Raw genomic sequence first — 21,640 nt, 5'->3', positions numbered from 1 at the left:
AGTGCTGGCTGGAATCATTTAGAATTAACCACTACTGACGATTGGTATTATGCGGTTTGAGGTTATAAAAGATCGGTACGACTACGCCTCTCTCTATTTTCTTTTTTTTTTTTCATCCTTTACCGTGTCCGAAACAATTTTAACCAATTTATCCTATCAATCCTCCCGTCGACCTCGTGTAACTTTAAAATATCAAATAAACAAGTTTTCCATTCCCGGTAAATTTCCTTCCAACAAATAATAATGATTAAACAAATAAAATCCTCCAATAATATATATTCTTACAACTTAGTTTATGGAATAGTTTCTAGCTATTTTATTGCTTGACAGTAAATACTATCATTTAATTAGTTTTCATTTTGTTTCTTTGTTGGTTGAAGATTAATTGGTTTACAATTTGCGCCACGTTTATGACACAATTTCTGAAATAACTCCATGTATATTTTGTTTAACAACATCAACTATTTGTAGATATTTGGGTTAACATATGCAAATAGCTTTTGATGAATGAACATCTTTAAAATTACATTATAAATATCGCACCAAATTATTACATTAACATTGAATAAACAGGCCAGATAATTCAACTAAGATATTCAGCTAATTTCGACCATAATTAATTAGATAAACATGAATTTATTGGGATAGAATTCCATTACAGACAAAATGGTGACAATACCTATAAAAGTGCCTTCACCATTTTGTCTCTAATGGAATGCTATATATATATATATATATATATATATATATATATATATATATAAATATATATAAAGCATTGTTTTCAGATCTGAAAACAACCATTAGCTATGAGGCATCAAATCTGGACTATATAGTAAAGCAATTAAAAGTAAAGTAATTCAATTTAATCACCCTTTTTATAAACTCGTCACAAGATATATTGTTTTGAAAAAAAAAGAACATATGTGTTTTGAAAATTTGAACTACTTAATTAGAATTAAGTCTAATTATTCAGTTACAAAATTATGGGGTTATTAAGTTAAAAAGTCAGAAATTATTATAAATGCCATTGTAACAAGGGATAGGATTAATTATAGCATAATAGTTATGCTTTTTTGATGGACTATAGTAGTTTGATGGATGCTAACTCCAGCAATTGACAATTGTTAAATTTTGCTCATATTGTCGATTAATTCCAAATATCATACCTATCGATTAATGTCAAATTCTAACACGTCGCTAGTATTTCTTCAAGTGCCTTTAAAATAACTGCTGTTACTCTATGCACTTGGTCGAAATTGATGAGTGATGATCTGGAAATACAAACTGGAAATATAATATTAAATAGTCTGGTTAAACTCACTTTGATCCGCCGGTATAAATAATTAATGACGGCAATATCTTTCGGGATATATAATAATATTCGGGAGGGAAACAATTAAAACCAATTTCCATACGTTTAAATTAATTTTATTAGAATTTATACTGAAATATCAATAGTTAAACGAACAAAATCAACAGGTATTTATATATAAAAACAGTATACATAAAACAGCGTACATAACACACCATACAGATTTTATGTATGTTTAATTAATAATTATTATATTTTAATCGTCCATTTCCTTTAATATAGGGGTAATGCTCATTTAAAAAGATGCCGCCTAATATTTTATAGACTAATATACATATGCAATTATCGAAAAATGGAAATGCGACATAAATGGTATCTTAGTAAAATTATATATTTTCAAATATTACGCGTTGTGTTGAAATGGTGAAGGTGATCGATGTCATTTTATTATAATATAAATAAAATAGCAAGATAACTCGTTTGTTGGGAAATACTAGTGCATTATTATAGCTATAAATATGATGTAGCAGTACAATAATGAGTATTATATAAAAACATCTAAATTTACTAAGTTACCACGCCAGGTGTGTACGATTTTTTTAATTTTAAAAATAGATAATAACCTCTTAAAGAAACAACCTTTATTTTATCATAAAATACTGGGTTAATTGGATGTTAACTGTGATTAGTATGAAAAATGACATGTATATAAACGAGATATATTAATAATGTAATAATACTTCTGTACAATATTTATTAAACAGAAATTCTGTATGCCATAAGTTGGTAATTGGAACGAAGCTGTTAATTCGTAATATATATTAGTTTTTTTACAGTTTGGTTATAAATAATTTTGTTCCATAACTATTTACACTTAATAAAGCGACAGTACCAAAGCAATTTGGTCATTAAATATAATAAAATCCTTGGTCTATTCTAAAAAAATATATATATCGCTTAAAGATAGATATGTATAGGGTGTTGCTACGGATTGTAATTGGACCACGAAACAGTCTTACAGCTAAGATCTAAAAGTAACGGGACGATTATCGTTTCCGGCCCCGCATCTACATTGAGCAATGATGGAAACGCAAGAAAACGGTTACGTGATAGAACTAAAGACAAGTTCGATTAGCTCCGCCTGAAAACGATAAAAGTCCGAATATTTACAAGAGATTAGTTACTCTGGACGGTTTGCTAGATCATAAATTCTATTCGCTATATCAGATAAAGTTAATTGTTCTTTTTACCAACGCTTTAAAATCAGCCAGTTAGAGAATACGACTAAAAACGAAGTAATGTGTTAAAAAAAACTATTGAGTTTCGGACATTTTCATTTCTTGATAATGTTTTGTTAATATTTTACTCAGTTAACGATGCAGAAAACAAGAATTAATCTATGTTATCATTACCAAATATCAAATATTAAGAAGAAGAAACATTATTGCTAAACTCAGACCTCATCTCTGTTGAATGTGTTTGTTTATGTTAAATCACTTTATACATCTCCAAGATAAATATTACTCAAGTTCAACTTGCAGTTTCAGAGTTTCTGGAGGTGAACATCTTTGAAAGAACAGGCATTTTTAAATATGTTTCCCTCATTCACATGACGAATATCAATGCAAAAATAAATAATACATACTCCAGTCTAATCTGCTTTAAAATTAATAAACACTTATCAAAACTCTTCAGTTGAAGGAAAACGTAAATAGTGATGAGTATTTATCCAACAAAGATCGACCAAATTATAGAATGGATTTTGAAACTTGCAATGTAATTTATTCTGACTAAATATTTGGAGAATCTTTTCTTTTTGGATCCTAAAAGGAGGTCTTCTTTCTATTTCCTTTTTTTTCTGTATATTTTGAGTAATAGTCAAAACTCTTTTAACAGTCAAGTCAACATAATTCCAATCTGTCCGGGTTTCTACCCACAATATCAAAGATATAAATACCTGACAATGCAAATCACAGTACATTCTGACAATAAGATTAATTTGTATAAGAAATTTTGTTAAATTAATATCTATATTGTCATGATTAAAAAGGTACCTCTTATTCAAATGAATAAGAAAATCGACAAGAACAGCAGCGTTTGTCATTGATTCCTGGTAAAAATACATTAAATATCGGTTACATATTAAACAAATAAAGAAATAATATCAAAAGCCCATAGACTATTGATAGGGATCAAGCGTAAATACCCAGAAGAGGAGCATCGATAGTGATGATGTAATCGAATGAAGCATTCTAATATTTGTTAATAGTATAACAAATGAACCAGATAATAACTGCCAGTTAGTCAGTTCAATCAAACTAATTACTAGCTGTATGGTTAACACAGCGACTAAGAAAGACAGTATCTAGGATCACCTATAGGAGCATATTGACAGAGAATATAACACAAAAATGTATGAATGCTATGTAAATTTTAGTCTATGCATGCCTCGCGAACTTCTTGGACCTTCTTCTGACGTAAGCTTACTGTCTGACGACCGCCCTACTTAGAAACGGTGCCAGGAGATATCCGGCCTTACCCAGCTAGATTACTGACGTGATTAGGACAATTGAACAATTACAACCTACCACTCCTGTTATCTTGACCACTGCGGCAACTAAACTACCAACTGAAAATGTTATATTAATGACCAGGATGTTATGATTAAATAAGGCTAGTAGAACAGTTAATAATGTTGCCTACCAAGTCACAAGAGTTGACTGATTCTAGAGATGCATGAAACAATCATTACTAAAACCCAAACTCTTATAAATTCATAATGTCGTAAATTATTGTATACCACTCTAAGATCACAAAGTGATGTATAATGCTTGATCCAAATTAAAAAATGTTTCCCATGTTGTTTAAGAGGGACAAGCAGAAGCAGGAAATTCAACAATATGTAAAAAGTCGACAAGATTAGAGATAAAACAATAAAATAGGACATCTAACGTTAAATAAACAAGATACATCACTCAATGAGCCTCTCGTTTGACACATAAATAAACCGCTACTGACAGATTCTTATGATTCCTGTATAGTACCAGCCTTCAAACAATATATGAACGTCATCCCAAATACTTGTTTTTAAAATTAAAGTGGTTTGAGTGAAAGAGCTGTTTTCACGACAATGACTAAAAACTTTTGTATTGTTCAAATATTATATTTTGACAAACAATATTGATAAGCAATAGGGAAACTTTGCTCTGGAGATATTGATTATTACTGACCAATGATGCTAATTCTTCTGGTTAGCCAAAACTGGCAGTTGCTCCGGAAAAGATAGTAACTTTAACAAAATAGTTTTTGAAAGTCAGGTAAAAGGAGTTGTGTATGCAAATGCCACCTTTGCTCACACTGAATCAAAACACGTAGAACATTGTTTGGAACAGTGGATGAAAGATCAGAAGTTGGTGAAATAATTCAAATCGAGCAAACATTTTGGGGCACGCATGACTAATTGTTTATCAGTATAAAATATAACAAAGCACTTTTTCATCCACTAAGAATTGCTTTCACACACATCTTACTCTCCAGATCTAGATTCTAGTAAGCCATGCGCTTCAAGAAAGGAAATCATTGGAATAATCATATTACTCTTGAAATTTGTTAAAAATATGTCTGTTGGTACTTAAACAAAACATTAATTATGTAATATTTTACTAGTGAAGTGGGCATTCTAAATAATTCTCAAATAATTTAAATTTTAAGGACAAATTCTTAAAGAGTTAAGCTTTCAAAATATGAAAAAAAAAAGATTTTTTTAAATGTCTAGACTGAAAGTACACAAACAACCAAATAATAATACCACCACCTTTCAATCAATTTGTGTAAAATGTCCGAAACAGATGCGCCTCTTGATATTGAAGCGTTGTCTGTCTTGATCGTTCTAACATTTCCCTAACGTTTAAATTCTTATTGCTTTCTAACTATATTAATTTAAATGTAAAAGCCACAATGAAACGTTTTGGTGCGTTATTTTTTATTCTTTTGGTTTGGCCAAACTCTTAAATTTATTTGGCATATATGCAATGTACGTCGATATCAAAAGAATATTTGTATACGTAAAGGGAATCCGCAAAGTTGCTTCGCGACTTCTAGAATACACCTACGTCCATAACTAATAATAAATTGTAAAGTGACAGCAATCCTGCAGGATCGTCAAGCCTAGAGATCCTAGAAAAAATACTTTTCGCACACGCTATCATGAGAAGCCTACAAATTCGTCCGCGGGTTTGTGTTTGAGTCAGCCTTTTCTCGATTTTCGAAATGTTCTCGATCGCTCTATCGTAATATATTGGTGTTAAAAGGTAATATTTGATTTAAGCGTAATTTTGTTATATAATAGAAAGTTGTTTAGCTGAAAAACTACTATTGTACTATTATTATATAATGTAAAAATAGTCAACTAAGCCTCGACACGGCATACTGATTCGATTAAATTGCATAGTTGGTGAAGGATGAGGTCTACAGCCATTTTTTTCTTAAACTGCCGCCTCGTTTCCCCCACATAAGGTTATATCATACTATGGTCCCTTGTAGTTGCTGAGGATCGCCGGAAGGTGTCGCCAAGGTGGCTTGGGTGGGTGGACAGGATTCACCATACGTCGATACATTTACGCCTGTAACATACAAATCGTTATAATAAAATATATTCAGTCTTATATGTGATATAAGCATTAATGACTTTGTAGAATTAAACGTATTATTCAAACTAATAATGTGTGTTCAAGTATATTATATAACAAACCTCGTAATGAATGTAAAAATTGGCATAGCTAATGTTTATATAGAGAATTGTAGAAAACTATATTTAACGACAAAAGTTGCACCTTCGCCATTTTCTAAAATACTTCCTTTAATATAGCCTGGATGTTGTTCTATTAATACATTAACAAAATTCAACTAACAAGTCACTTGAAAAGTCCCGGCCTGACACATAGATGGTGCTACTGGAATTAAATACGTATGTTTTTTAGTTAGCCCTAACCCTCAAAAGTATATATTTGTATAAATTTGGCAACTGTCGGATTATTAGTTTGTGAATTATAGCATTTTGAGTGAAGCAACTTTTGTTATTGTGAAAAAAATGAAAAAAAAAAGAATTTCGAAAGTGTTGATAAAATATTGCTTTTTGAAGGGAAAAAATATTGTTGAAGCAAAAAAATTGGCTTGATGCCAAATTTCCGGCCCCAGGAAAATCAACCACGATTGGTATTCTAAGTATAGACGTGGTGAAATGAGCACCGAAGACGGTGAACGCAGTGGACGCCCAAAGGAGGTTGTTACCAATGAAACCATAAAAAAAATCCACAAAATAATTTTGAATGACCGTAAATTGAAACTGAATGAAATAGCAGACACTCTAAAGATATCAAATGGATGTGTACATCATATCATTCACCATAATTTGGGTATGAGAAAGCTCTGTACAAAGTGGGTGCCGCGCGAGATCGCTTTTGACCAAAAACAACGACGGGTTGATGATTCCGAACAGTGTTTGAAGATGATTAAGCAATTAATAATAAATCCGAGTTTTTGCGTCGATATGTGACAATGTATGAAATATGGCTCCATTATTTTACTCCCAAGTCCAATCGACAGTCATCCGAGTGGACTGCACACGATGAACCCGCTCCAAAGCGTGAGAAAACGCAACAGTTGGCTAGCAAGGTTATGGCGTCTGTATTTTGGAATGCGAATGGAATAATTTTCAATGACTACCTTGAAAAAGGAAGGACCATCAACAGAAACTATTACATAGCATTATTGTACCGTTAGAAGGACGAAATCGCCGAAAAACGGTCGCATTTGAAGAAAAAGAAAGTGCTGCTTCACCAAGACAATACATCGTGTAACAAGTCAGTGAAAACGATGACAAAAATCCTTGAATTGGGATTCAAATTGCTTCCTCATCCACCGTATTCTCCAGATCTGGCGCCCAGCGAATGCTCCCTGGAAAGAAAATGTCTTCGAATGAAGAGATGATCGACGAAACTGAGGCCTATTTTGAAGCAAATGACAAATCGTACTACATGAATGGTATCGAAAAGTTGGAGGGTCGCTATAATCAGTGTATCATCCTTGAAGGGAATTATATTGAATAATAAAACCAATTTTGTCAAAAAAATGTGTTTTACTGTGGTAGGCCGGGGACTTTTGAGTTAAATGTGTGAAACGAATAGGAAATCGCTCTAGCTGCACGATAATCTTGTTCCGCAACTTCAAAACTATTTCATTAAACCGTTAATAAAATGAATACGAGTAAATGAGAAACGTTAACCAAAACTCTAGATCAATTTCAGACACCATTACGATTGGTTAATATACATTTCTATAAATCTCTTTGATATTTCAACATAAACATATTCATCATTTTAAGATTGTAAGACTTTCTCCACGATACAAAAACAATTTTACAAGTATTTATTTACAACAGCAATTGATCTAATATAATGCGATACAGAAAATGGTATTATTCATATTAACCAAAAGCCAGCTGAAGAATATTTTCTGCTGTTACTCCAAAGTTTCAATGATGATGCGTGGAATGTTTCATACAAAATATGCAAATGCAATGCAAATAACAAAGAAAATAGTAACATTTTACGTTGATACGATATAAGATTGTATTGAGAAGGCTCACACCAAATTTCAAACAAATTGGTTTATTAACATAGAGTTTGAGGCATCATGTCAACCGTCTCGAAAAATGAAACAACTATATATCTAAAATGATTTAAATTTTGAAAAAACTAAAGTGTACATTCTTAAAGGTTGAGCTCTGAAAATACGAAAAAATCGATTTCCTCAAATTTTCTGTACTAAAATAAAAAGTCCCTTCAATTAAATTTTGCGGATTCAACTTTAGTTCTTGCCGCGAATCTTTCTCGTCTAGATCTTTCATCCACTACAAAAAAGTATGTCAAAACGTCAATTTGAGTTTTGAGTTTTGTATACATCAGAAATTCATGAAAATGATGGTTAAAGTACACGAATTATTTTATCAACTATATGTAGTCCAGACCTGTCCCTGAGTGACTGGTTATTTACAGAGACCAAAATAATGCTCCAAGGAAAGAGATTTAGCTCAAACGAGACAATGATTGTCAAAGTTGCATGACAAATGTTTCTTAAAGTTCTTAATAGTTCTTTAAAAAAATTAACAGCTGAATTGAATGTATCACTCTTGAAGAAGTACCTTGACGCATAAAATAGGATTTTGCGTTAAAATTATTTTATTAGTTAGACCCGGGACTAACCCGAAACTCACAAAATCGTTCACTACAAATCAATTAAATGAGAGATGTCGTTCATAGTGGTCAACAATATAGAAGTAATATTTTCAAATGAACAATTACTATGAGTGACACAATTTTTCTAACATAAATAAGATTAGGTGTTGAATTCCTTATTCCATTGTTAAAAACATTGTCTATGGATATCGTTGTCTAACACGTCACACAATAGTGTGAATACTATTTACGCTGAAAAGGAGTATCAATCCACAATGGCAGCCGATATTCTTCTATATCGACTGCATATTCGGTGATTTTATAAGAAACGTATTTTTTTACTCATTGTAATCTGTCCTATAGGCAATAAGTATTTCTTATGTCTATATTATATAAACATGGCATGTAGAAAATTACTTCATTAAGCGATCTCCTGTATAAAAAAAGAAACGTATTAAAACATGAAAAAACATGCTGGTTTAAAAGCTGTTTCTATATTGTAGTAGAGACGCCAAAAAGTACTATGAAGTTAAAGATTGGTAAAAAAAAACTGACTTTGTTTTTGATAAATCAAACGTTAAATATGAACCTCTTATTCCCCAAGAAAATTTTACACCCTTAGATAAATAACTTAAAAGGCCATGGATAAAAATTTTAAAGGATTCTTGTATTTAAAAACTGTTTTCTCTAAATTAAGCGATTTACAGAAAACATTTTTATTTTTGAGTGACTTGGGGCGCAAAATGTTTTTAAAAATACATTTCTTGCATTCCAATTTCGATTTTTTAACCCTAATCTTGGAATGGTGAGTACGAACAAGGTGAACACTTTCACCAGTATATAAAACAGAGAGAAGAGCGTTATTAAGGAAGATGGAATGCTAAATTCTTCAAAAAAAAATGCAGATTACTGGCGGTTTGTAATGAAAGAGGATTCTACTCTTCACTAAAGGAAAAGTTAATATTTCATCATTTTCTTTCAACGTATATGGCTTATTTTCTCTATTGACGACTTAAGCCTAAGCTATTTTGGTTCATTATCTATTTGTAAATATATATTACTATTTTTTGATAAACTAAATTTTTTTGATAATTTTAAATGATACGCGTTAATCCGTTTTCGTGTTCAGCGGGTACAATTTGACAATAAAGTCGTTTTATTTCATGTTTAACTAAAAAAAAAGTAACACAGTGTTATCAGTACTTTTTTGATAGAACCAATCACAAAATCACATTCTTACCTAAAGTTGCAGGTGCTCCTAAAGACTGGAGACTTAACGTGCTTCCCATGTGTATGGTGGGAACCAAGTTTGGATTGACGACGAGCGCCGTGTTACTGGACATGATTGGAGGACTGTTCTCTTCCGGTGGCGTTACCTCCAATCCAATACTATCGTTCAACGCTATTTTAATGGGATTTTGGAAATTCGTCGAGAAATGGGAAAGCCCGATATCCTCCAGGCTGCTTTTCCTCCGTGGATTTCCAATATTCGGCAGCCCCTGTCTGAGGGAGTTCGATCTTCTTAGAAGGATATCATCAATAACCCTCAATGAATTTGACCGCCCCCGTTGATAACTGTTCACCGTCGGACTATCGGGCAATGAGAGCGAATTCGACTTAGTGGTGGCCAGAGGAGGTGGACGAGGTGACTGATACCCGGAAAGCCCCAATCCCGATCCTCTTCTATTACTCAACTGGTTGGAACTGCCGATCTGCTGCAGTAAACTTTGCGAACAGAAACTGATATTGGATTTCCGTCGACTATTGTGCCTCTCGAATGTTTTCTGAGCCGAAAACGGACTAGGTCTAACCAAATAACTGGGAATCAAAAAATATATCACTAATATATCGTCACTTTTCACCCTACTAATTACTTACATGATATCACCCTCCTCCAGCTTCAAATCACAACTGGGATTAATGATCACGTAAGAGAGACTGTTCCTTTTCTCGCTAACGTCATTGTAATCGATGGTAGATAAATTCAGGCTCTCCATTCTGGACCTGACCAGGTTGGCGATCTCCGCCCTCTCTATCTGCTGATTATGGTTATCTCTCGCTTCGTCGGCCATGTTTATAGAGTACTAAAAACCGTTAAATCATCTCACGTGGATGTTAGAGGCCGTGGCGAGTTCTCAGATCGAATGAATCCAGATTTAAGCAGGAACAGGTCAGAGAAGAAGGGAAAAACTTACCATGGAACTACGTCGATTACTACAGCCAAGGCAATTAGTTCCTTCTTTGGGCCGGTAAGTTACACCTATTCTATCGGGACCCATATCCTCGTCAAGCTATTAGCATAAAGAGGCCAACTATTACGTGCACTAAACATCCCTACTTAAAAGCTGGTGGAAATATTGCCGCCTGAACAAACATTAAACGTTCAGATAACAAGGATTTCTGTTAGTTTTAATTATAGTTCATTACGGGCAACATTATCTCCAAAAATCTTTTGGTTATTTAGCTTAACTATACCCTAAAGTAAATGGATTTTAAGTTTAGTTAACTAACTAATCTTTGGAAGGTACATAGGTATTTGATTGCTCCATAAATTCTGAGAGGTTATTCGAGTTTAATTAACGATATTACTGATTATTTAACTTATATATACTATTTTACTTATCTAACTGGTTTTTATTTTGATGACATTACTTATATTATATTTGTATAAACGTAGAAAGTAGTAAAATTGACGAATATGAAGGAATGAAAGAAAACCCTCAAGCCTCTGATAGGTATTTAGTAAGATCTTGCTTAAAAAAATGATTAAATATGATTTAGTTGACATTCTGGTAATTATAATTTTATTTTTAAATTAAAAGGGTAATAAAGGCATGAAATACAGAATTACGGGCCTTGACAATGATGAATAAATCTAACATGAAATAAAAACTAAGTCGACGTATATATTTTTTGTCAATATAACAAGAGTATTTTTAATTAAGATTTTAACGTATTAATTATTTTTTCTATAATAATACTAGAATACATCGATTTATGGAGCAACCTATACAGACCTATATATTAAGCAAATAAAATAATTTCGATTATTTCAGAGTTCACACAATTAGACTCAGTTTAATTAACACACATATTAAATTCATAAAACCGAAATTGCTTTCCTACCATCCAATATTCAGTACAACTTATATGATTAATAAAAAATGTCAATTTGAACAGAAGCCTCTCTCAAACATTAGTTCTGATTCCAATACTCCAATTTCGAAGATGTTATATTATATGATGATATATTATATCCTCTGACCTCACCACATAAAGAAAACAATCGTTGAATATAACTATATAATGAAACAAGAAAATATTTTCAAGCCACAATATCGCTATATATGGTATAACTTTCAGCAGGAAATCACCTACGGACAACTTATCTGATATTTCATTCAAAACAAGGAAACTAAGTCACCAATCTATCAATCACCAAGTGTTCCAAATACAACAGCCGTTCCTAAAGCGCTGTAATATGTTTGCTAATCTCTCGCGAGATCATCAAATCAAATCTTTCATCAAATCTAGATTCCGGGATCATGCATGCATGCTCTATTAGGTCAAAGAAAATAATTGCAGGTTTTTGTGCTTTAAAATATATTTCACATAACCAAATATGTTAAATTTTTATCGAGCATTTTTGGAATAATAAGTCATATTGCTCTAAAAATGTTCGATCAAAATTTAACTGAGTCCAGTTGAATGTATAAAAATAAGGGTTTTCACAGGTTTCAACTCATATTAGTCAAAAAATTAATAATAGATGATCGTGAATGTTTTGAAGACTTTTCAGCTAGTGTTTTTCTTTCAAAGTGGGTATACTTATAATAAAACAACAAAAGTGTTTTATATTCTCCTTAGTGTAATTTTAACACAAGGTTCTTTAAAAGAAAGTTTACACTTTTTAGGTGATCCACACTGTAAAACGGTGATTCAGCGACTGTGCCTGTAATTTAAATGATGTACTAAGCAATACCTTAAAAGAACAATTCACTAAAAATAAACTTTCAAGAGATCGTCTATTTGATGGTAAATTTAAATTTGATTTAAAAATGGTAATTTTGTTGTTAAGGACTGCTTGTATAAACAAAAAGTTCGAAGGCTGAATGACAAAAGTCCAGCTCCAACTCTCAAGGAATTTTCAGAAAGTTTATCGGTTGATGAATGAGCTGTTTCAAACGTTTACATGGAATAAGAACTGGCTGAAAGCGCTGTTTGAGCAGTTTCGGCAATGACTTTTCTCTGCCATATGGTGACTGGCGATGATTACTGATAACTGATAATAAATATATAACGATAATCCTAAGCGCAAAATATAATTTTAAGATAAGTCATAGGAAAGTCCATCCACAATTACACCGAGGCGGAATATTCACGGTCATAAAGTTTTGCTCTATATATGGTGGGATCTACTAAAATTAAATAAATCGACTGATAACTGTTACTGTAGATATCTGATGACACCAACTGACCAATTTCAATGACGTATTGCTGCTGGAGATCTGAAGAACAAACTGTTGTAGCTCGAATGGAAGTTCTGCAGTACCCAGCGTACACATCAGACATAAAGCCTTTTGATTACCATTTATTCAGATGAAGGCAACATGATTTCGATGGCACACGGCACCAACAAACTTGTAGGTTTTTTTTAACATAGAATTAAAATTGTAACATCAAAATTTACTATACATTTAAAAAGTTAATAGGAAAATATTAATATGTGAAGAAATCCCTAAATTTCTAACAAAAACAACATTGTTAGTGTTACCAATTAGTGTTAATTTTATTAATTAATCTACATTTAGCCCAATATAATATTTTTCATTAAATATATTACCTAAAGTTAAACTGTTTGAATTCAAATTAAATATAACAATATATCTAATAGATCTAAGAGATATAAATAGATATTAATTACAATTAATATGTTTTATACCCTTTTTGCAACCTGTAAAATTACGCTATCTGCGGATAGAGAACTGCAATTATATTTCCTTAGCCTAACATTCTCTCAGCTTTTTACAATCTAATAGTCTTAGCGTATTCACTAAGATGGCATATAACCAAAGATAAAATTGTAAACGCATCTGTGTTCAGTGCTCGAATGAATTAATTGATTGAGGCGCTAATGTATTGAACGTGCTGGTAAAAAAACTAGTTGGTCTAAAACTATTTAGCATCTAAACTAAATAACGAAAGGTTATGGCAAAAGAAAAGCTAGCAGATACGTTACATTCCTCGCGGATGACGCCTTTTCTATGTGCCATCTACTTTCGTTACCAAAAAAAAAAACGAACATATTATACCTTGTGTTGTTTTGGCTGTCAGTATTATTTTCATTTTCTAATAAGAATACGTGTGCAATCGATGAATTTGAAAGAAGTTTGAATCGTAAGAAGTGAGACAGAAGTTACAATACGTGCGTCAATATTAGAGGGGGAATTAGATTGAAGATGTAGAGACGAAATTTTTGAAAATAAATTAGATGCTGTAATAGTAATAAGATCTTAATATCTATACTGGAGGTTTTAAATTAGTTCAGTTCACTTTGCCAATAGTGTAAAGAATATTTTACTAAGGTTATATATTTTTTACACTTATACTGGCATATGTTTTAGTAAAAGATAGTATAGATTATTTTAGAAAGTGAACAATACTCACCGATGGCACACGTACGCAGCTTGACCAAGTTGATGATGGAATACTCACATGAGAAGACTCGCACACTGATGTGTCTTGCGTTCGATATATTCCGATTGGTATTTCGCAGGTGGTGGAGCAAAGTTTCTGGTACAATCGACCGTAAGTCCTTATCCACATATCGTCCTTTCCTATTTTCATCTACAAACAAAAAGAGAAGATACTTATTGTCTTGTGACACTATTAGTCTATTTACCGAAGTTAGAAAACCAGATCCCGGAGCTTGGTCTATCCCAAGTAAGAGGCGAACAAAGGTTATCACGTAATCCTTGACAAAGGCTTGATAGAGGAGAGTATCCAGCATGCTAGCGCTGAAAACACTTCCCGCAGCGAATGGTAACCGAAACATATAAGAGATGTGAGATCCTCGCTCTTTTTCTCTCTAAAAAACATTTAACAGTTATATAAGGAAAATGTAATTAGTAATTTGTTAGAAGGCGGCCATAATCGTTATCAAGTTAGAATTGATTCAGCATATAATGAAAGTATAATAGACACACAATATAATAGGTACACTATTAATAAAACCTTAATATTCTTTTTGGACGTCCGTACACTTTTTAATGATTTCTAATGACTTCAACTAATTAAAATAAATAAAAATGACACTTGGAATACAAAAGATTTCAAGTAGCAGTCTTTTAAGAGAAGTTGTGACATTTTCCAAAACAAGAAACTTTAAACCTTCTTGATATTCGTACTGTCAAGCGAGCAATAAGCAAGTTGAAGTCAGCGAATCATTAATAAATTGTAGTACTTGACTAAACATACTAAATTCGTCTAATTTAAGAGATAGAAAGTTGAATGTGTAATCTTTCTGAGTACCTAATACTAAAATATAAAAATAACCCTCAACTATTTTAAAAACATAGTCGATCAAACGTCCTTTTATTTGTATTATAAAAAGACAATAACATGAGTTGTACTGGCTGACATAGAACTTAATTTTGATAAAGTGACTGGAGTATGATAAATTAAAATAAAGTATAATGGTAGACGTTTCTTTAAGAAACATCGTTTAGTATTATTAAAAGCACTAAAATTGATATTTTTTGTAAAAAGATATTTACTCAGGTATCAATATATTTATATTATGAAAGTAACTTACCTTTTCCATCTTCGAAAGATGAAGAGCGTACTTATCATGGGCCCTAAATTGCATGAAACGCATATTTGAGGACTGTGATAGCTCCGTTATACTTTTAATACTTGGAAAAAATCTAAAAAGCAAAAATACCTTTTTTAGACTATCTACTAGGTATATTTAAGTCTATATTTTGAGTGCATTCATTCGTCTTATTTTTGTACCAAAAAATTAAATTAACCTTTATAGTTAAACTTTTCGACTATTAAATTTATATGGACCACTATTGATATGACTGTTATTTAATAATTTATCACCTAATTGTGAGTATAACTGAGAGATCTTACGAGAGAAGAGAACAAGTTGTGTTAAAGTGGAATTTTCTTATTCCATTTTTCCAAAAAAACGATAATAAAACATGAAAACAAGGAATAATAAGAACCATTAGACTCGACCTTTCTTAGTCCTTCTTTATAATTAGAAAAAAAATTGCAAAATTAAAGTTTTTGTTTCATTCGGCTATTGAATTAATCATGGTTTCATGGTTTAAAACTCATAAATACATCTGGCGAATAGGGAGATATTGCTGCAACAATTCGTACTATTACGATAACTTTCTAACCTATATAAAATGGTGCATTGTTTTGATATAAATGAACCATCTTCAGGACTTTATTTTAAAGGCGAAGAATCATTATTCGCTTCTAACTATCGTTCATGAATTTATTGTTGTACTACATCTTTTTATATCCAAAAATTTTCCACTTTTACGCTTGTAAACAAAATAACAAGTGGGGCAAAGTCCGGCTACTATTTTGATTGAACGCTATTATTATTATACTATAAATTGTGTTGTGTAGACCACCAAATTTTATTATGGATGAATATACGCTACAAGAACGAGTAGAAATAGTGACAATATTTATTGAAAATAATCGTTCCATTATTGGCACTCATTCACTCATCACAAATTTCGTCAAAAATATTCTAATCGTCCACTGCCCCACAAAGCCACAATTTATCGTTTATATGCGAATTTTCGACAGTACGGTACGACAGCAGAGAGGCCTCGTTCTGGAAGACACCGACCGTCTGGGGACGCCGAAAATGTGGCTCTGGTGCGCGATAATGTTACAAAGTCTCCTGATACATCAATTCAGAGACTTCCTTCCCAGTTACACATTTTTGCATGCAGTTTAAGGCGAATTTGGAAACCGATTTAAAAATGTTCCCGTACGAAATTCAATTAGTCCAAAGATTGCTAAAGTGAGATTCTGATTAACGAGTCTCAACTACAGTAATGTAATCCGAAGGCTGTCTGGTGAAATTGAAAATTTTCAACTAAATAGATAATTAGCGATGAACTCCATTTTATTCTGTGTCCACGTCAATAAACAGAACAGTCGATTTTGGGGAACACAGAATCTTCAATTAATTAGTGAAACATCATTGCATCCACTAAAAACAATTGTATGGTTTAGTATTCATCCTGGAAACATTATTGGTTCCTTTTTTTTTTGAAAATGACCAAGGTGTTACTGTTACTACTTAGTTGTTACCAAGACATGATTCTAAATTGTCTTGTGCCTGATATGGAAGAGCAAGGACTAGAGGACATGTGGTTTCAGCAAAGTGGGGCCACAGCATACAAAGCTCGTTCAACATTTCAATTAGTGAATAACGTTTTTCCACGAAAACTTTCACGAAGAATTTCGCGAACAGCACCAGACTTTTTCTTATGGTTTTTTTTAAATCAAAAGTATATGTTAGTAAGACCCAAACAATTGAACATCTTAAAGATAATAATAAGATGTCATGAAAAATGCCTTAAAAAGAGCCCAAAGTTGCGTAGTAAACTGAGGTCACCATTTAGCTGATATAATTTTGCAAACATAACAAAAAAAAATGTAAAGATCAAGTAAACTTTTTATAAAAACCAAACTTACTTATCTTTTCTTTGTGGAAAGTTATAGGCAATCAAAATAGTAGCGGGACTTTTGCCCCATGTTGTACTGTAACCGTTATTATGAATAACATATGAATGAGATCGAACACACTGGCTCAGAAAAAAGTAGTTCTATTTTCTGGATAAATGAAGCGGTGAACCTAATAGCACCTTCTAGTATCAAACCAAAAGCTTATTGAACAGCTTATTAATTCAAATTGTATATCTCGTATTATATTAATTGTCAAACATACATTTATCATAATAATAAACATACTTGAACATTGTTTGTACGGCGACTATAGTATTACAATCTGAGAGTGAATCCTCTTCAGCAGAATTTGAAAGTTCTTTATTAACAACCACTACGTTTTCAGCCAAGGTGATTCCAGCACGGAGCAGATCATCTAAGCTAAAAATAATTAAATTATTTTTTAAAATAAAGACATCTAAGTAAGCACGAACCAATCGATCGAGCCCAGCATCCAATATACTAGTGGAAAATACGATATTGAGTCCAAAAAGGCGATATCAGGACGTCGTTCCAGTAACAAAATGATGGGATTTAATGATGTTTTTGGTCGAAAGTGTGCTCTCAATGGGATAATAAAATTATATATGCCGTTCGATGCAAAATCAGCCGCTAGTATAATCGTTTTGTTTTGCCACTGATAATCTCTGGCATTTCTAAAACAAAATAAATTAAAAAATAAATGTTGAAAATCAATAATTCATCCTATGGGATTTATCCATAATTTCGTAAAGTTTTTATAATATCAGATCAATCAAGCATATGGCTTAGATTCTCTAGCTGATCGATACTGGCGTCTAGAATAATTAATTGTAAAATAAACAAATTCAAAATGAAAGTTAATATTTTCGAGAATTATATTTATTTTATTCGAGAACTAGTAACGTTTTACCACTAAATAACTCGAGAAACTAAAACTATAAATTTAAATATAATTTAATATTCTTATAGTTGATTGGTAAATAATTAATTTCCAAAACTTTTCTAGAATATCTGCAATTTTCTACAGTTCAAACAAAAATTCCAAGACCACTGGATATATTTTGTTTATACAGTGGACATACAAGAACGATCAATGAAAATAATCATACATTGCCTTGTTTTAATTGTAATACTGCATAAATGTTATCCATTTGTGACTGATATTGTGTTTTGTAAGTCAAAGTATCTTTTGGATGATTTTAAGAAACAGTATCCATAATAATATTCTCGTTGACTTTTATAATTAATTTATTGTTTTCCTAATGGTGTCTTCTATATACAAAAATATCTATTACAGTAAACTATATAAGACTTATTAAACCTATCAAGTTTCTCAATATTTAGTATGAAAGCCCGATCAAGTATATCAGCAATATAATGAATGCCAAAATTAAAAATTACTAAGTTTTTCTCTCTAATTTTCCATATAATTCTATAATAAATTAGCCCTATTTGGTCTAAAAACAATGGCAATACGTTTTCAAGCCTTTCAAATTGTCCTATTTTTCAAATTCTTATAAATTTGACTTCATAAAAAGATTTGTTCTTGCTCTGAAAATAAACTTCCGTTAATTCAAATTTCTTTCCAACATCAACATTTTTAACAATTATTTACAAATCCAGTAATCGCCAAAGGCTATATCACTTACTTTAAGTTCTTATTAACTTATGACATATTATATTGTCCTGGAGAAACAGGACTTGTTTTGTATATACCATTTTGTTTTTATATTAACTCACTTACTTTTGTTTGTCTTATATCATGACTAAACAATGAACAACAATATTTTTTCGAATCAAAAATGTTAAACCAATAAAAGAATTTATTTTTTATCCATTTTAGCATTCACGCTTAATCTATACCAAATAATATTTTCAAATTTAAATTTAACCCTACGAAATTATAGATTATCCATCATTAATTATATATAACTAATAATTTACCTGTAATTACAATGCTCGCACACCTGAGCTAGCTGTAGGCAACACAGAGGTTTTTTCTCTTTGAGTAAATAACACAAAGTCGGGCTCACTCCTATATAGGGCGATACTGGAGGAAAACCCTTTACTATACTGTGAACACAAAATATTATTATCATCGAAAACCGTCTCTAACACAAGCACCAACACAATGTGCTACGCTATGATGAGCTTAAAATTTATGTAAATTAAGATTAAAATGAAAATAATAAATCTTTTCATATACATTTCATTTGTAATTTAATGATGTTAAGGTATCAAATTCTTTAATAAGTTTTAGCGTCCGATAATGAAAACATGTAGAGTATCTTGAACTTCAATACACTTCAATAAAATCAGATGGGAGTTATGTTGTTCTGTGACTCACAAATTCTCTCACAAATTCTTACATAAAGCTAATTACAATTTACAGTAATACAATGAGTTTATCGTTTCTCCAGTTAAAGATAATGTAGAAACAGCTTCTTCTTTTGCGAATACTGTGGCCCAGATACAGATTAAGTGGACAAAAGTACTGGAATCACAGAACGTCTTAATTTCATGTGTTGATTCAGAATGTTACCAGTAAATTTCAGTCATTTTCTTAAAATAATGCTTAATACATTTTAAAGTTTTTACAGCGTTGAACGATGTTTTTTATTTCACTATTCACGAATGTGATTAACATTCTGCACATAAATGATCCAATTTCAATATTTTACTAAATTTTTATATTAATTTAGAATTAGGAGCCCAATATCATATATTATCTGACAGCAAATTTACAGGATAAATTTACAGATAAAGTCCAAATATTATAACATGAATGTCGAAAAATTTTATTTCATTTAACGAAAATCAATACATTTCTATTAATTTCTTTCATTATGAGATTTTGTTTTTTATTTAGAAATATTCATACACACCAATATTTATTTTAAAGTAAAAATATTATATATTAATTTATCTCCATTTAAAAATGTCATAATATGTATGGCTTTTGATTACATACTGACCAATGATGATCACCCCCAACAAGTCGTTTAACACGACATGTAGTCTGTTAAAAGTTATTTTATACATACGTCGTCTAGATTTATAACATCAAAACGTCAAAGCATCAATGTTGCCGCATCAACTCTGAGTTTTAATTCAGTTTATCTTAACATACAACAAAATTTTAATCTAAATAATATAATTGAACGAAAATTATATCAAATATGATTTATTTTAACATTATAGTTATAACATTTAAAAACTATAGTTAATTATACTGCTACAATAGTTTACAAATTTACAAATTGCGACAGGCAATGCATTAAGCATCTTGATGACGTATGTATAAAAAAACTTTGAGTAGACTATATATGATTTGTTATATAAAACTTCTTATTTTATTTATATATAAATTGATATATACAACTTTTATTTATACATCTTGATAATATGTTTGTATCTTAAGCGATGAAACAATTAAAACATTTAATCAGAATATAGAAAGCAATAATTATATACGGTATATAATACAAAGGAACAAAATAATTCTGAACATTAAATGTTTACTGCTAATCTCATTCATACAAAACTGAAGATCTCTCGTAAGTTATACAGATTCCATGCTTTTTACTAAATATTATGATCCAAAAGTATCAGCTATTTCATCACCAGTACCCGAATTTAAAAGTATCATAAAACAAGATATGTTGTTATTACAAGGTTTAATAAAGCTAATGTATGTTAATAGATGGAATATTTCATTAAGTATGGTATTAAATTGTAAAGGATTTAGATTAAAAATATATATGGTTTTCTACCAGAAAATCATATCATATCTATCAATCGAAATTACAATTCATTGTTATCTATAAGTTTATGTCAACTTCCATCAATAAATAAATATATGAATATTGAATGTTTCTTATATATTTTATAAAATCGAAGGTGTTCGTCAGAAAAACAAATGATTGCTAAAAGGAGTGATATTTTGGCGAACACAAAGGGTAATGCAGAATCTCGAATCAAACTTAAGTTTTGCAAAATGACACAGGTAAAATTATAAGATTTATTGTACTTTAAAGGGGTTTGGTGGAGGGTAACACACTTTATCAACTGTGTGGCAGTTGTAGGCGATCATGAACAACATGAATGATAAGCCTTTATAATTAAGCACCATACTCAATATTTAAAAATCATGTAAATCAAATAGTTCTTTATATTTCTAATTTAATATGGATAGACCTACAAATTCTTTTTAAAAGATTTTCTTTTATATTTTAAGCTGTATTCCAATTATTTATTTATTTATTTAATTTACAACACATATGATTCATCCATATTATCCATCGATAACCGCTACGTTTCCCCATCTTCCATTTGCAGAATG

General features: G+C 31.1%; 1 protein-coding gene across 7 annotated transcripts in view; it reads right to left on the bottom strand.

Annotated features, from left to right (window-relative positions):
• Nucleotides 1–1,415: 1,415 nt before the first annotated feature.
• SLO2 (slowpoke 2) overlaps nt 1,416–21,640 on the bottom strand; it is a 168,907-nt gene continuing 148,682 nt past the window's right edge. For 6 of the 7 annotated variants that reach the window (XM_076407001.1, XM_076407003.1, XM_076407005.1 and 3 more), the window contains 10 exons: nt 19,243–19,371; nt 17,751–17,972; nt 17,563–17,697; nt 15,365–15,476; nt 14,453–14,638; nt 14,218–14,397; nt 10,746–10,841; nt 10,429–10,634; nt 9,791–10,368; nt 1,416–5,937 (listed from right to left, as the gene is read on the bottom strand). In XM_076407001.1, coding sequence (XP_076263116.1) covers nt 5,837–5,937; nt 9,791–10,368; nt 10,429–10,634; nt 10,746–10,841; nt 14,218–14,397; nt 14,453–14,638; nt 15,365–15,476; nt 17,563–17,697; nt 17,751–17,972; nt 19,243–19,371 — 1,945 coding nt within the window. In that variant the 3' untranslated portion in view covers nt 1,416–5,836. The remainder of the gene's footprint in view (nt 5,938–9,790; nt 10,369–10,428; nt 10,635–10,745; nt 10,842–14,217; nt 14,398–14,452; nt 14,639–15,364; nt 15,477–17,562; nt 17,698–17,750; nt 17,973–19,242; nt 19,372–21,640) is intronic. The other variant, XM_076407006.1, reaches the window with a different exon arrangement.

Source organism: Rhynchophorus ferrugineus, unplaced genomic scaffold, assembly GCF_030347505.1.
Source record: "Rhynchophorus ferrugineus isolate W39M unplaced genomic scaffold, kcgeb_rfMv2 rfM6, whole genome shotgun sequence".
Classification (NCBI taxonomy): domain Eukaryota; kingdom Metazoa; phylum Arthropoda; class Insecta; order Coleoptera; family Curculionidae; genus Rhynchophorus; species Rhynchophorus ferrugineus.
This window is presented reverse-complemented; position numbering and strand designations above follow the sequence as displayed.